Source organism: Tenrec ecaudatus, chromosome 15 (assembly GCF_050624435.1).
Source record: "Tenrec ecaudatus isolate mTenEca1 chromosome 15, mTenEca1.hap1, whole genome shotgun sequence".
Taxonomy (NCBI): Eukaryota; Metazoa; Chordata; class Mammalia; order Afrosoricida; family Tenrecidae; genus Tenrec; species Tenrec ecaudatus.
In genome coordinates this window covers 8147633-8160222 of record NC_134544.1, presented here as the reverse complement: position 1 = coordinate 8160222, position 12590 = coordinate 8147633, and the positions used below count along the sequence as shown (strand labels likewise).

General features: G+C 44.2%; 1 protein-coding gene across 1 annotated transcript in view; it reads right to left on the bottom strand.

The window, feature by feature from the left end:
• CD226 (CD226 molecule) overlaps window positions 1–12590 on the bottom strand; it is an 80888-nt gene that overhangs the window by 23272 nt on the left and 45026 nt on the right. Inside the window, exon 3 of the mRNA XM_075533042.1 lies at window positions 7760–8107. Within this exon, the coding sequence (XP_075389157.1) occupies window positions 7760–8107 (348 nt within the window). The remainder of the gene's footprint in view (window positions 1–7759; window positions 8108–12590) is intronic.

Sequence of the window (12590 nt, the reverse complement as noted above, 5' to 3'; positions counted from 1 at the left end):
GGTTTAATTTTGAAGGTGTGTGAGTATTTGGGGGTATGTTTCAGAATTTCAAAATTTCCCACGTCTGGCTCCCACGTCTTAGGCTTATATAAAAATTTCATCAAGTCAATCTAATAATTGACCCCCTGAGCTTTTTTTCCCTCTCTGATATTAACTTGCCACCATCGCTGTTAATGTAACAGCTTGTCTATCAACACAGACACGTCATATATAAACTATGACTAAATGCAAACGTTTTGGGACTTTGTGCGTAAGAAAAGTAAAGAATAAATCAGTGTATGGGGCTTCCAAAGCAAATGAACAAACCAGTGGCGTTAGAGATTGAGTAATCAACTCACATGTGGTTCTGGAAACACCATGCTTCATCTGGAAGCCAGTCATTGCCAAGCATTTTAAAAGCAGTGCGACATTGGGCTGAAAACTGTCTGTAGCAGGTCCATTTCAGAAGTGGCTATTTTAACTTACAAACCGTGCTCCCAGCACACTGGAATTCTGGTTGTGTTCCTCATGTGAACCACCAGCCTTGGACACTTTATTCTCTGTGTCCCTACGCACGTGCTCTGGACATGTTGTCACGACAGTCCAGTCCCTAGAGAAGGACGGCATGCTTGGTAAACTAGAAGACCCTGGACAGGATGGATTGACACAGTGGTTGCAACAATGGGCTCAAACATAAGAGTCACTGTGAAGATGGCGTCGGACCGGGCAGTGTTGTGTTATGTTGTACATAAGAGTCGCTATGCGTTGGAACTGACTTGACACCCAACAACAACAACAAAGATAGCAAAAAATCTAAGGGCTATCGATGTATTTTCCATCAGAGAAAAAGACATGCTTGCCGTCGCAGGCCTACCAGTTTAGTTCCCCCATCTACAGGTTTCACAGAAGGCCCCACATTAACACAATCTGGAAAGGAAAACACAACTCCCTCTCCACTGTTGGAAACTCTCTGGACATCCAAATGCAAACCAAGCCAAGCCCACTGCCATCAAGTTGATTCCAACTCACATCGACCCTAGTTAAGGCTCCCAAGCTTGTGAGTCTTAAGGGGCACAGGTAACCTCATCTTTCTTCCTCAGAGCGGATGGAAGGTTTGAACCCTTGACCTACCCAAGAGCACCACCAGGGTTGTTTGGCATCAAAATTAGTGGGTAGCAAACGGCTCACTTGTAGCAGAAACTCTAGGCCCAGAGTGCCTGGGCAGTTCTAATGGTTTGCATGCTCAGTTGCTAATTGTAAGATTAAAAGTTCAAAACCACCCCAGAAGTATTTCAGGAAGAAAACAAGGCCTGGTGATTGATTTCTGAAAAACCGGCCATTGAAAACCCTGGAGCAGCATTCTGCTCTGTTACACATGGGGCGGCTGTCAGTAGGGACACACAGGATGGCAACTGGAGAGAAAACAAGCCAGGAAGTGAGAACAGACCATTTCTCTTCCCCAGGATGCCCACAGTTCAACTAAGGAGTACAAGGTCCCAATGCCAGTAATCTGCCCCAGGCCATCTCTAAGCAAGATTCACAACTTCTATCAAACTGTTCACTGATCCTATCTGTTTGTCAGGCTCAAAGAAGACAGGAAAGATGTGGGAAAATTCTCATAGCTGTAGAAAGATTCCCCTGTTAATCCATCTATTATAGATTCCATCCTCTTGCTCTAAGGAGCCCTGGTGGTGCTGTCAGGTAAGCTTTGGACTATGAATTGCAAGAGTCTGAGTTTCAAACCCACCAGCCACTCCTGCAAAGAAAGATGAGGTAGTGTGTTCCTATAAAGATTCACAAGGCATCAGAAACTCTCCTATAGAAGGTTGCTGTGAGTCAGAATCAACTCAATGTCAGGTGTGTGTGTGTGTGTGTGTGTGTGTGTGTGTGTGTGTGTCCTTCAGTGCTGGTGATAAACAATAATGGTTTTATCATTGACATCAAAATTGGAAAATTAAAAAAGGAAGTTGAAAAGGGAAGCAGAATTTTAGAAAAAAAAGCATATATGGAAACAAAAGTTCACAGTTCTTCTCTACCCACACACTTCAATTGATCTTCTGAACGTTTAGGTGTCTTTGATCTGCCATCACTAAACCTCGAATGTTGACGGAGAAAATCTATATATAATCAGGCTGGAAAACTTAATAAACGCATGAGACCCCGACTAGAATAAAACGAAATATCAACCCAGAACCCATCAACAACGTGTGTTGAGTGTGTCCTCAAAAGGCACGTTGACAGCCCCATGCAGGGATTCCGAATCTCTAACCTCAAGAAACGTCTCTGTTGCTCAAGAGCCTGAACTCACAAATAGGACCGATTACCCAGTCCCTCACGCAAACGGATTTTTCAGTTACAAAACTGAGAAACTCAAGATACTACGGATTCAATGATTAAAAGGCAGTAACAGGAGATATAAAAAGAACATGGAGGCTGTGAGTCTTGAACAGAACTTGGAAAAACAACGTCCAAGGAGGTGAAATCAGGGAAAATGTATAAATTGGTTAGTGTGATGAATGGAATTGTGTCCCCTTGCTCAAAAAGTTATAATAAGTCCCTACCTGTATGTATGGTTCTGTTTGGAAAGAGGTGTTTTCCTATCTGTTATATGAATGAGGTTGTACAGGAGGAAGAAGGGTCCTAACTCTCATTCCTCTGAATGGGTCATGAAAACAAGAACACAGAGACACAAGCAGGGAAGAGACTATGAGAGGAACTGCCAGCTAGTCAAAGAATGCCAAGAAAAGTCATCCAAGAAACGTTCAGAGCGATCAGGGAGGGAGCTTCCACAGAGCCAATGCCTCAATTGGAACTTTTATCCTCCAAAACCATGACTTCAGAAATTCTCAAAATATCCCTTGTGATATTTTGCTGGTTTTGTTGTTGTTGTTAGAGTAGCCTTAAGGAACTAAGACAGAGGAAGAATGAAGTAGGAAAATGTAAGTACCCGTCTTAAGTGACAAGTGCGTGCTAGTCTTCAGATCACCCTGGTGACACCCGCGCCCCTCACCTATATACCCAGCTGAGGTGGCCAACCAGGAGCCTATTTAGAGTCCTTTCAGCATTTTATTATCAATCCCTTAGCCCACGAGGGTCTGTGTCTCCTGCAGAATGGGAGTCCTTGTTTTCATGTGTGTGACCAGACAAGGTACCATTTGCGATTTGTCTCCCTGCAGTGGGTTCCGTCTATCTTGTAAGAGTGGTAGGTCTACTCTGAGAGATTTCCTACATACAATCTTGCAACGGACTCTAATTTCCTCGGCCTCAAAGCTCTTTTTTAATCTATAACCAACGTTGGACGTCATCTTCCTTGAATGCAATTTGCTACCTTTGCTCAAGAGCTGAGTGTGGTTTTTCACGACCTCTTACATGGAACTCGGGATTTCCCGCCCGTGACCACTAAGCCTACCTCTTATTAAATCAATCCATAACCCACACTCTGGAGCAGCCTTGCCATTTGACTCTCATCACCCACACACAATTTCCCTGTCCCCCAGTATGTTATTTTCTTTATGCTCATCCTCATCATCTGTTTTATTCTGAGCCACAAATCTGGTTACCAGTGAGTCATTTTAAACTTAGTGGGTTAGCTGAGGTGTCTTGTTGGTGGAAGAAGGCTGTAGAAAGACATGAGAAATGACAATCCTCACCAAGCAGAAATTTCTCATAACTAGCCACCTCCAGAAACTTACTTTCAGTTCATTTGTGCTCATTCTTTCTACAGTCCAAAAACTCAATTATTGAATAAATGAATGAGTGAATGAATGGCTCATCCAAACCTCACTCAGAAAATCTTTCAAAAGACATCACCAATTCTTTGGGTGGGTCTCAAAACACTCAGTGCATGGTTCATGAGAATCCAGAGGAATCTGAGAATCCAGAATGATAAGTGTCACTGTCTATAGACAAACAGCCCCCCGGGTTCCTTGCCCCTGCAGGCTGGGACAGAGAAGTGAGCATGGAGCAGTTTCACACAACTCCCCAGGTCAGCAGAGCACAAGTTTGGAGAGTCTTTCTGCTCTGTAAAGAGTCTCCTCCATACATTCAGGTCTAACTCCTCCTTCGGCAGCTTTCTCCCTCTGTTCAGACACTACCCAGGCGGGATAGAGAATGCACTGCGGGGCACAAGGGTGATTTCTGATTCCTGGGTATTTGTCTGAAGACATATGTCGGTAGGGCCAAAAAAACCCTCAAGGGAAGAGTGATCAAATGGTGTGTGGATGTGTAGAACAGGAGAGTCTGAAGACATCTGTTTTTGTCACAAAACATGGTATACCTAGAAAGAACTCTGAAAACATTTCATGGAGTGAAATCAGTCGACCTAATAAATACTGCATGGCATGCCCTGTCTCCTTACATGAAGTGTCCAGAGCAGGTGGATACATGCCCAGAGACCACAGGTTATTGGTAGAGAGAGAATGAAGTGCATCTCCTCGTTGGGGGCCACTGAACTTGTGTTCGGAGAGATGGAGAATTCTGGAAATGGGAGTGGTGGGTGCTGGTTTCACAGCACCGCAATGCCATTCATGTCACTAAACTTTCCATGGAAACTATGTTGAAATAGCAAGTGCTCTTGTTACACACATATACTCTCCAAACAGCCTTTTAAAAAATCTCTCTTTGGATTCTACATACTACCGTTTATATTTTATATATATGTATATATCTATTATGAGAGGTAACAAAAGGAGACATAGCAGTTTATGAAATCTGAGCCATAACCACATCTCCCTCGACGTCCTAAATAAATTAAATCTGCTCCACCATCTTAGACCTGCCTCTGAGCTTTAATCTCAACATTGATTTTGACCAAACAGCCTCAAGACTTGAAATAATCTAATTGCACCAGAGAAAAGGGAAATGATAGATTTCACTTTCCAATTGATGCTTTGATTTCAATCTTCACTTTATAGCCAGTGGAAAAAGGAAATCAAGCAAAACACACAGCCAATGGCTGTTACCCTCTGCCAATGTTGACACTTCACTCAAGGGTACTCAGTCCAGATAACGTTCTTTCAGCCTGTCAATTTGCCCACTGGGGGAGATGACACAGAAGAATATGTTCTGCGTGACTAGCAAGCTGAGATCCACCTGAACCACATCAGGACTCCTGGAGAACCCAAGTCGAGTACAGGCATCCTCAACTCTGCAGCCTTTAGTTGTACGGCAGCCCCCTGGATAACTGCCAGGCTGCTTTGTGCATGACAGACATGTCAGGTCCCAGTGAAGGGGTTTGTCTTTAGACAAGGTGACTGCAAGAAGGGTACAGATGACAAGCTTGGCATTGTCCCTAAATCTAACGGCTAATATCCCAAGACACAGAGGAGACAGTAACACAGATACCGGTGGGGCCCCTAATCTTGGACTCTTGAAAGAAGGAGCAATCTGATGGGAGCCATTCAAGTTCCCCAGCCATCTACTAAGCTCATCTAAGGTATTTCATGTTGACATTCTACTCATATGGGAGTGACTCGCTTTCATTCAGAATTCACAGCATTTCATACTGGGGAGCCCTTCAACCGTGAAACAGTGTGTGAGTCACCTCACGTTTAAAACATTAGGAGGGTCTGTTTTTGTGGTCATGCAAACCACATGGAAGCTGGAGGCACTGACCACCAGATTCCCTACCTTTCACTCCTCATCCAGCTTCTGACAGTGTTTACAGTGGACAAAGAAAGGTGATGCCTTTCTGGGGGAAAAGCCATGCTTTGCTTTATCGCTAAGACTTACATAACCCAACTACAAATAAATCTAGGGCCCTGTTTCCCCTCCAACCCAGGTATTCAGAGTCATTCTCCTAGCAGGCAGTGGGTATGATTCTGGCTCAGAAGTGTTTGATCATGATTCTTTAGGACTTTCGGACAGAGCACTTCCATGCCGGGGTCTCTGAGTGAAGGTGAGTACAGTAACTACATTACGTTCCCTTTTTCCTACCACATTAAAAGAACACCCTGTACTACTCCGATCTCAGCCTCGAAGCCCCACTCATAGTGGCCTGGCAGCAGGCTACTGAGGCTGTCAGTCTTTAGGGAAGCAGACAGCTTCGTCTTTCTCCTGCAGAGCAGCCGTCCGACTTGTGGTCCAACGCTTACCTGACAACACTACCAGGTTTGTTGGTTTGTTTGTGATGAGAAATATGTTCTCTGTATCTGTTGGAAAGAACGGAGTCCACATTTAAAATGAGGAATTTCTGCTCCTGTTTCCTTCGCCACATCTTGCACCAACCCCTCCTTTACCTTCCGCTAGAGTCCTAAGTCGACCTCGCCCACAGCTCCGATCATTGAGAGGAACAGAAACGGGAATAGCCTTCCTCAAACAGGGGCCCATAACAACCGTGTCAGGCAGAGGACACTGACCCATGGGGTTTCCTAGGCTGCAATCTTTATGGAAGCACAGTCTCATCTTTCTCCTACAGAATGGCTGGTGGGTTTCAATGGCTGGCCTTGTGGTTAGCAGCTTATCACGTAACCAGCTGCCCCATGAGCTCTCCTTTGAAAGGTGGGGGTTACATATGAAGAATCGCCACACCTCTGACAGAGTCCTTACTGCAAAGAGCACCAGCAGCAAGAGCTGATGTTTATGCAAACCTTTTTCATTTCCATACCTGGCACAAGACGGATCACATCTTGGAGGGGGACCTGGGCATGAGTGAAGCCCTGAAGGAGAACTTGGTTACCACCTCCAAGACTTTGCTCCCATGTCTGAAATGTACAGGCTTTGTTTCTAGCAAAGGAGTGTCCATGGGATCGAGTACCTGCTGAATTCAAACCCACTCCAAGTCAGCAAACACCCAGGTAGCCTTATCTTCATTTGCTATCTGTGTGTGTGTGTGTGTGTGTGTGTGTGTGATGAGATCTCATCACCATTGGTGAAGGTTGTAATGCAATTAGAGAGATAGGAGTTGCATATCTCAAATATAGAGACTGTTGAGAGCATGCATTTTTCTAGCTTAATGACTTTTTTTAAAAAAAAATGGCAATGTTGCACATCAAGAAAATAGCAGGGGGAATCGACTATTGTTAAATCAGTGATCAAAAAAAAAAAATCAGTGATCCATAAGCTAAGAACCCAGGTGGCCCAGTGGTTAATTGCTTGACTATTAACCAAAATGGTCAGCAGTTCAAAGCCAACCATAGGCTCTGTGGGAGGCAAGACCTAGCAATCTGGTCTATAAAGATCATAGCTGATTCACACTGAGAACATCTCCTAAAGTTTTCTTAAAACCAAAATCTTTTTAAACTCAGTTTAGCTTAACTAGTCATGAATGTCTGCCTTGAGCAAGATGCTCTTTAAGAGTGACAACAGCAACTAGAAATATTAGCTAGGTGCCTCGGGGTGCAGCAAGCCTATCTTATAGGGGGGAGGAACCAACTCAGAGAAGGAGGATGAAAGTGACTGTCATGAAGAAGATAATCAATGATGTGGAATTGCTCATGTAGGAACAGCAAAACTGGTGAACATTCTGCTAGGTATGTTCTAAACAGAGGGCTGGGGGTGGAGGGGCAGGAAGAAGAGGGAAGAGGGAAGAGATCATAGCCAAGAAAACTTCATGGGCAGTTCTACTCTGTTGCATAGGGTCACTCTGAGCGGGAAACAACTCAAGGGCAATGGGTTTAAGCTTGGTTATTTACAGATGAGTCAACCTACCTCAACTCAACTACTGAAAGAAAAGTTTTGAACAAAACAGTAACATGAGCCAGATGAGAGAAAACAATAGAAACCCCAGATCAGTGGTGACCTTCCTCCTTCTGGTGCTGGACGACCTCCATGCTCCACTCACCATGGGCCACGGTCAGTTGAACCACAAAGGTTTCCTCCTCCCCTGTGCTGTTCCTGAAGCAGCACCGATACAGTCCCGAGTCAGAGGCATCTACGTAGGGGATGATAAGGAGGCTACTTCTCATTCCCTGGCTGCAGCTGGTCAGTATTTGTCTCTGGTGTTTTGAAATGTAGCTTTTTCCTTGGGACAAGTTGCAGATCACAAGGCGGTCGATCTGATGGGGCTGGATCTTTTCCCACATCACGAATTGCATGGGCTGCCTGCTCGGGTGCTGACAAGCAAGGGTGATGTTTTCTCCCGGTGTAGTGACCAGATTCTTATTGGGTGGCACAGCTGCCTCAAAATGATCTGAAAAAGAAAAGCGTGACTGGTTTTAGGTCATCAGATCCATAAATATGGAGGTGGAAGCTGCCAAGAAATTTCCCTAAAATAATTGATTATGTTATTTACCATTGTTTCATCTGTGGACATGTTTTTGTAAAAGAAAGTATCAAAGAAGAGTCTGGTGCAGAAATTACAAAAGAAAATGTATGAGTTATATGTATGAGTTCACACACCTTCCCCTAAGTTTGACCTAGTCAATCATACGGTTAGATGCAAAACTGAGACTCCCTGGTGTTTCTGACAGGAGCCATCCTAAAGAGATGAATTTCACAAAACACTCTTCCTTAATAGCACTGGGCTGCTGACTCAAGCTGACTCAAACATTGACCTCCAGTACTGAATTTCCAGATGATAATTATAATTAAGCACTTCGTTGCTCACCAAAAGTTTAGTGGTTCAAACCACCCATTGGCTGTGCTGGGAACAGGAAACCTGATGGTCTGCTTTGTTTCCAAACAAGCCGCCATCTAAATGAGACATCAACTAAGCCCCTACAGAAGAGGCACACCAATATCTGTGATCCAAGGATTATACTGTATAATCCACATCCAAAGGAGGGAACAGTATCAGAGTGTAAATTATGATTCTGGTGTACAGAAAGAAGGCTATGGATGACAATGGAAACCCAAAATATGTTTGCAGGATCTACCCAGGGAATAAGCCTTCATCAACTTTTTGAGGAGTGGGAATCAGACAGAGAGTATCAGAGAGACAACTATAGTAAATAAAAATGATAAATCTGACTTGAATGGTGAAGTCCTTGTCACTTGATTTCCCTTCTGAAACATTTTGTGCTTGATCTGGTTTTTAATACTTTCTGTGTTGTTGTTTTTTAAAATCTTGGGGTTGATCTCTTTGTATGTTGTCATTGCTGGTAGCCTTCTTGTCTCTTTGTTATGTGTGTTTGTATGTATTTCGGTAGATGAAACCCAGGATCGGTGAATCTATAGAGACAACTAGAATAAGAGTTCCTGGAAGGGGGAGCTGATGTGAAGTAGTTCAAGAATAAAGAAACTATTTTGGAATTGATGTTGGTAGTAGTCGTACAACACTGTTTGATATGACTGAACTATGGAAGGGTGTGATGTCTGGATTAGCTCTTAATAAAATGGTCTGAAAGGAAAATTGACAGCCTAGAAAACGTGGGACAGTCCTACTCTGCTCTAGGACAGTATGAGTTAAGTCCACTCAACAGCCCTTGACCACGTAACAACAACCTTCAGACTGTGATGACCACAGAAAACATGCCAAATCATTTTCATTAAAAAACAAACACCAACCTGACTGCCATCGAGTTGATGCAGACTCATGGTGACCCTATAGGGCAGGGTAGAACTGCCCCCTGTGAGTGTAACTCTTTATGGGAACAGGAAGACTCTTCTTTCCCTGGCAAAGCTGGTGGTTCTGAATTGTTGACCTTGCTCTTAATAACCCAATGTGTTACCACTATACCAGTAGGGCTCGTTAAAGGAATCCATTTTTCAGGCATACAGAAATGCCTATGCACAGGTGTTGTAGTGACCACATAAAATATGGATTCCGGAGCAATACGAAAGCCCTCGATACTTTCCCACCACCCTGCCACCATTCCTGAAAATTGAGCATCAAGTACTCAGTAAACAATCACTGAAGATCTAATGCAGAGGTCTATAGGCAAACATACAACCTTGAGGCCAGAACCAGATGGTGTCCGGCTACTAATCCCTACTGCTCTGAACAGAATCACATCAGAAGAGCCTGGTTCGAGTGGGAGAAAAAAGCGGAGCAGAACTCAGAATGTGGTATCAGGTCTGTAACTAAACCCTTATTAGACTAATCAACCATGTGCATGAAAAGGACAGGATTTCTGGAAGGACAAAGTCCAGAGGGTTAAGAAAGATGGCGGAATGGAAACAGGAAGCAGGGGGAGGGAGTGGAAGGAGCAATGAGGAAATTGCAAGGGATGAGTTGCATCATGACATGCATGAATGGTTGAATTGTTGGAACTATGATCTGCTCTGTCAACTTCCATCTAATTCACAATTGAAAGGTTTTACTTTTTCTAGTGAATACGTGAAGTGGGAGTCTGATTGTGCGTCCTGCAGGCTTCAGGAGTCCCTGTGCCCATCTCAGGATATGTTCAAGGTAAAAACTATTTTTTAATAATTATCATCATTTTTAAAAATGCTTTCATTGAGAGTTTATTCTGACACATAGGACAGAGTAGAGCTGCCCCATGGTGTTCCTGAGACTATAGATCGTGACAAAAGCAGACTGGCCCAAATTTCGCTCCTGGAGTATCTGAGGGGTTTGAACCACCAACCTTTTGGTTAGCAGCCCAATACTTCATCTTCTGTGCTACAAGGGCTCCTTTGTAATCATGGGTGCATTTACGTTTTCACTATTCTTCTCTCCCAAGTGTACAGTAGATGTATTTCTAGAGGCCCTGGATGTGCCCTACTAAATTTTAGGTCTTAAATGTTACTCAATTTCAACTTCTAACACATAAAATATTAATAGATATAACCCTCCACATATTTTTCAAAAGTGCCTGAAATCCCCTATAATTTTTAAAAGGATCCTGAGACCAACAAAATTTGAAAAGCTAAGAGAATATCCTGAAGTTTACATAAAGAATGAACTCCAAGAATTATCTTTCAAAACTAAAATGAAATTGCCATGGATTGAACTGTGCCACTCCAGAAGAAATGTGTTAGTCCTAATCCCTGAACCTGGGATGATCACCTGCTCTACAAGAGTGGGTTAAATCTGTGATGTTAATGGGGTCATCACTGAATAGGGTGGGTCCTAAACTCAATTACTTCCGGGTGGTTTCTGGTAAAATAAATAGACATGGAGACCAACATGGGGGACAACAGAAGCCAAGTGAGGACAGATCTGCCAGCAGAGTCACCAGAGATCAGCAGCAGCTCCCCAAATGAGGAGAGGACCCCAGACTGAACAGACACAACTGCTCTGGACTGAGACCCTGATTTGGACTTTTAGCCTCCAGAACTGTGAGCCAACAAATGCCTGCTTTATAAAACCACTCGGTCAATGTGTTTTCCTCTGTTGCCATGGTAGCACTAAGTAACTAAGACCCACATGGAGCTATTTATTAGTCACTGTACCTGGCTCCCGGAGCCCTGGTCTCAGCGTGGTTATGAGTTGAACTGCAATTTGAAAAGCCTGCAGCTCAAAAGCACAAGCAGTTCCAAGGGGAGAGAGACAGAGCTTTCTAATCCCATAAACAGTAGCAAATCTCCAAAAATCACAGGGACAGTTCTACCCAACCCGATAGAGTCACTAGGAGTCAGTGTCTACTCCATGCTGGCGAGTTTGGTGTGGTTTCACTGACCACCCTGCTTAATGGGATCATTTTACAACTGCCGCCAAGCAGCCTTTGCATCCTGTTGATGGCCTTGTCATAACGATGTCACCCAGCACCTGGGCACAGTAAGGAATGAGAGAATGTGACAAGTACCTGTCATCACTTCACCCAGGCCACCATGTTGCCCAGGGATGGCTGGGAGCCACTTTCTTGATTTCCAGCAGAAGAAAGGAAGGAAGAGAGAGAGGAAGGAAAGAAGGAAGGAAGGGTCAAAAGGAGGGATGATAATACACTTGAAAAAGAGAGAGAATGGGAGAAATTAAGACTCAGTTACGGCAAGATGCTTTGGTGGCATGGTGCCCCATTAGATGTCTGTCCAGATTAAAGGAGACTCTGTGTCTGTGTTAGTTTCATAACCCACAGAAAAGGGTTCCTTTGGGCAAAATGTTGTTGGAAGAGAAAACCACAGCACTCCAGTTTTGGGTCTATAACCATTGACTTGTCTATCAGTTAACACTTTGCCCACATAACAAGCACCCGGAAAAAAAATTCATCTCTGAGTAACACACCACCACTAGTCCTTGGAGGGAAAGGGAGCATTTATTTAAGATGAGAAGAGAGAGAGAGAGAGAGAGAGAGAGAGAGAGAGAGAGAGAGAGAGAGAGAGAGAGAGAGAGAGAGAGAAAGGAGGAGGAGGAGGAGGAGGAGGAGGAGGAGGAGGAGGAGGAGGAGAAGAAGAAGGTGGAGGAGGAGGAGGAGAAGAAGAAGAAGAAAGGGGGGGACAGGGAGAGGGAGGGAGGGAGGGAGGGAGGGAGGGAGGGAGAGAGAGAGAGAAGCTAAGAGGGGAATGAAAGGAAACCGTGAAGGTAGAACAGATCAGCATCAATCTTCAGTGGTCACACTTACCCATGTGTGGCAGTTACATCAGCTCCTGTCAACTTGAGAAAAGGTGGAGTCTAGCCTATCAATCAAGTCACAGCCAAAGAGGCCTCTGCGTGGGCATGGCCTTCTCCTAGGGATTCTGGGAACTCCTGTCTTCCTCCCTAGAGGTGGGACACACAAACTCTTTGCTTTGTATTCCTGATGACAAGCACATGGAGCTACCCTGATGGAGCCAGAGCCCTGGAGCTGGACAAA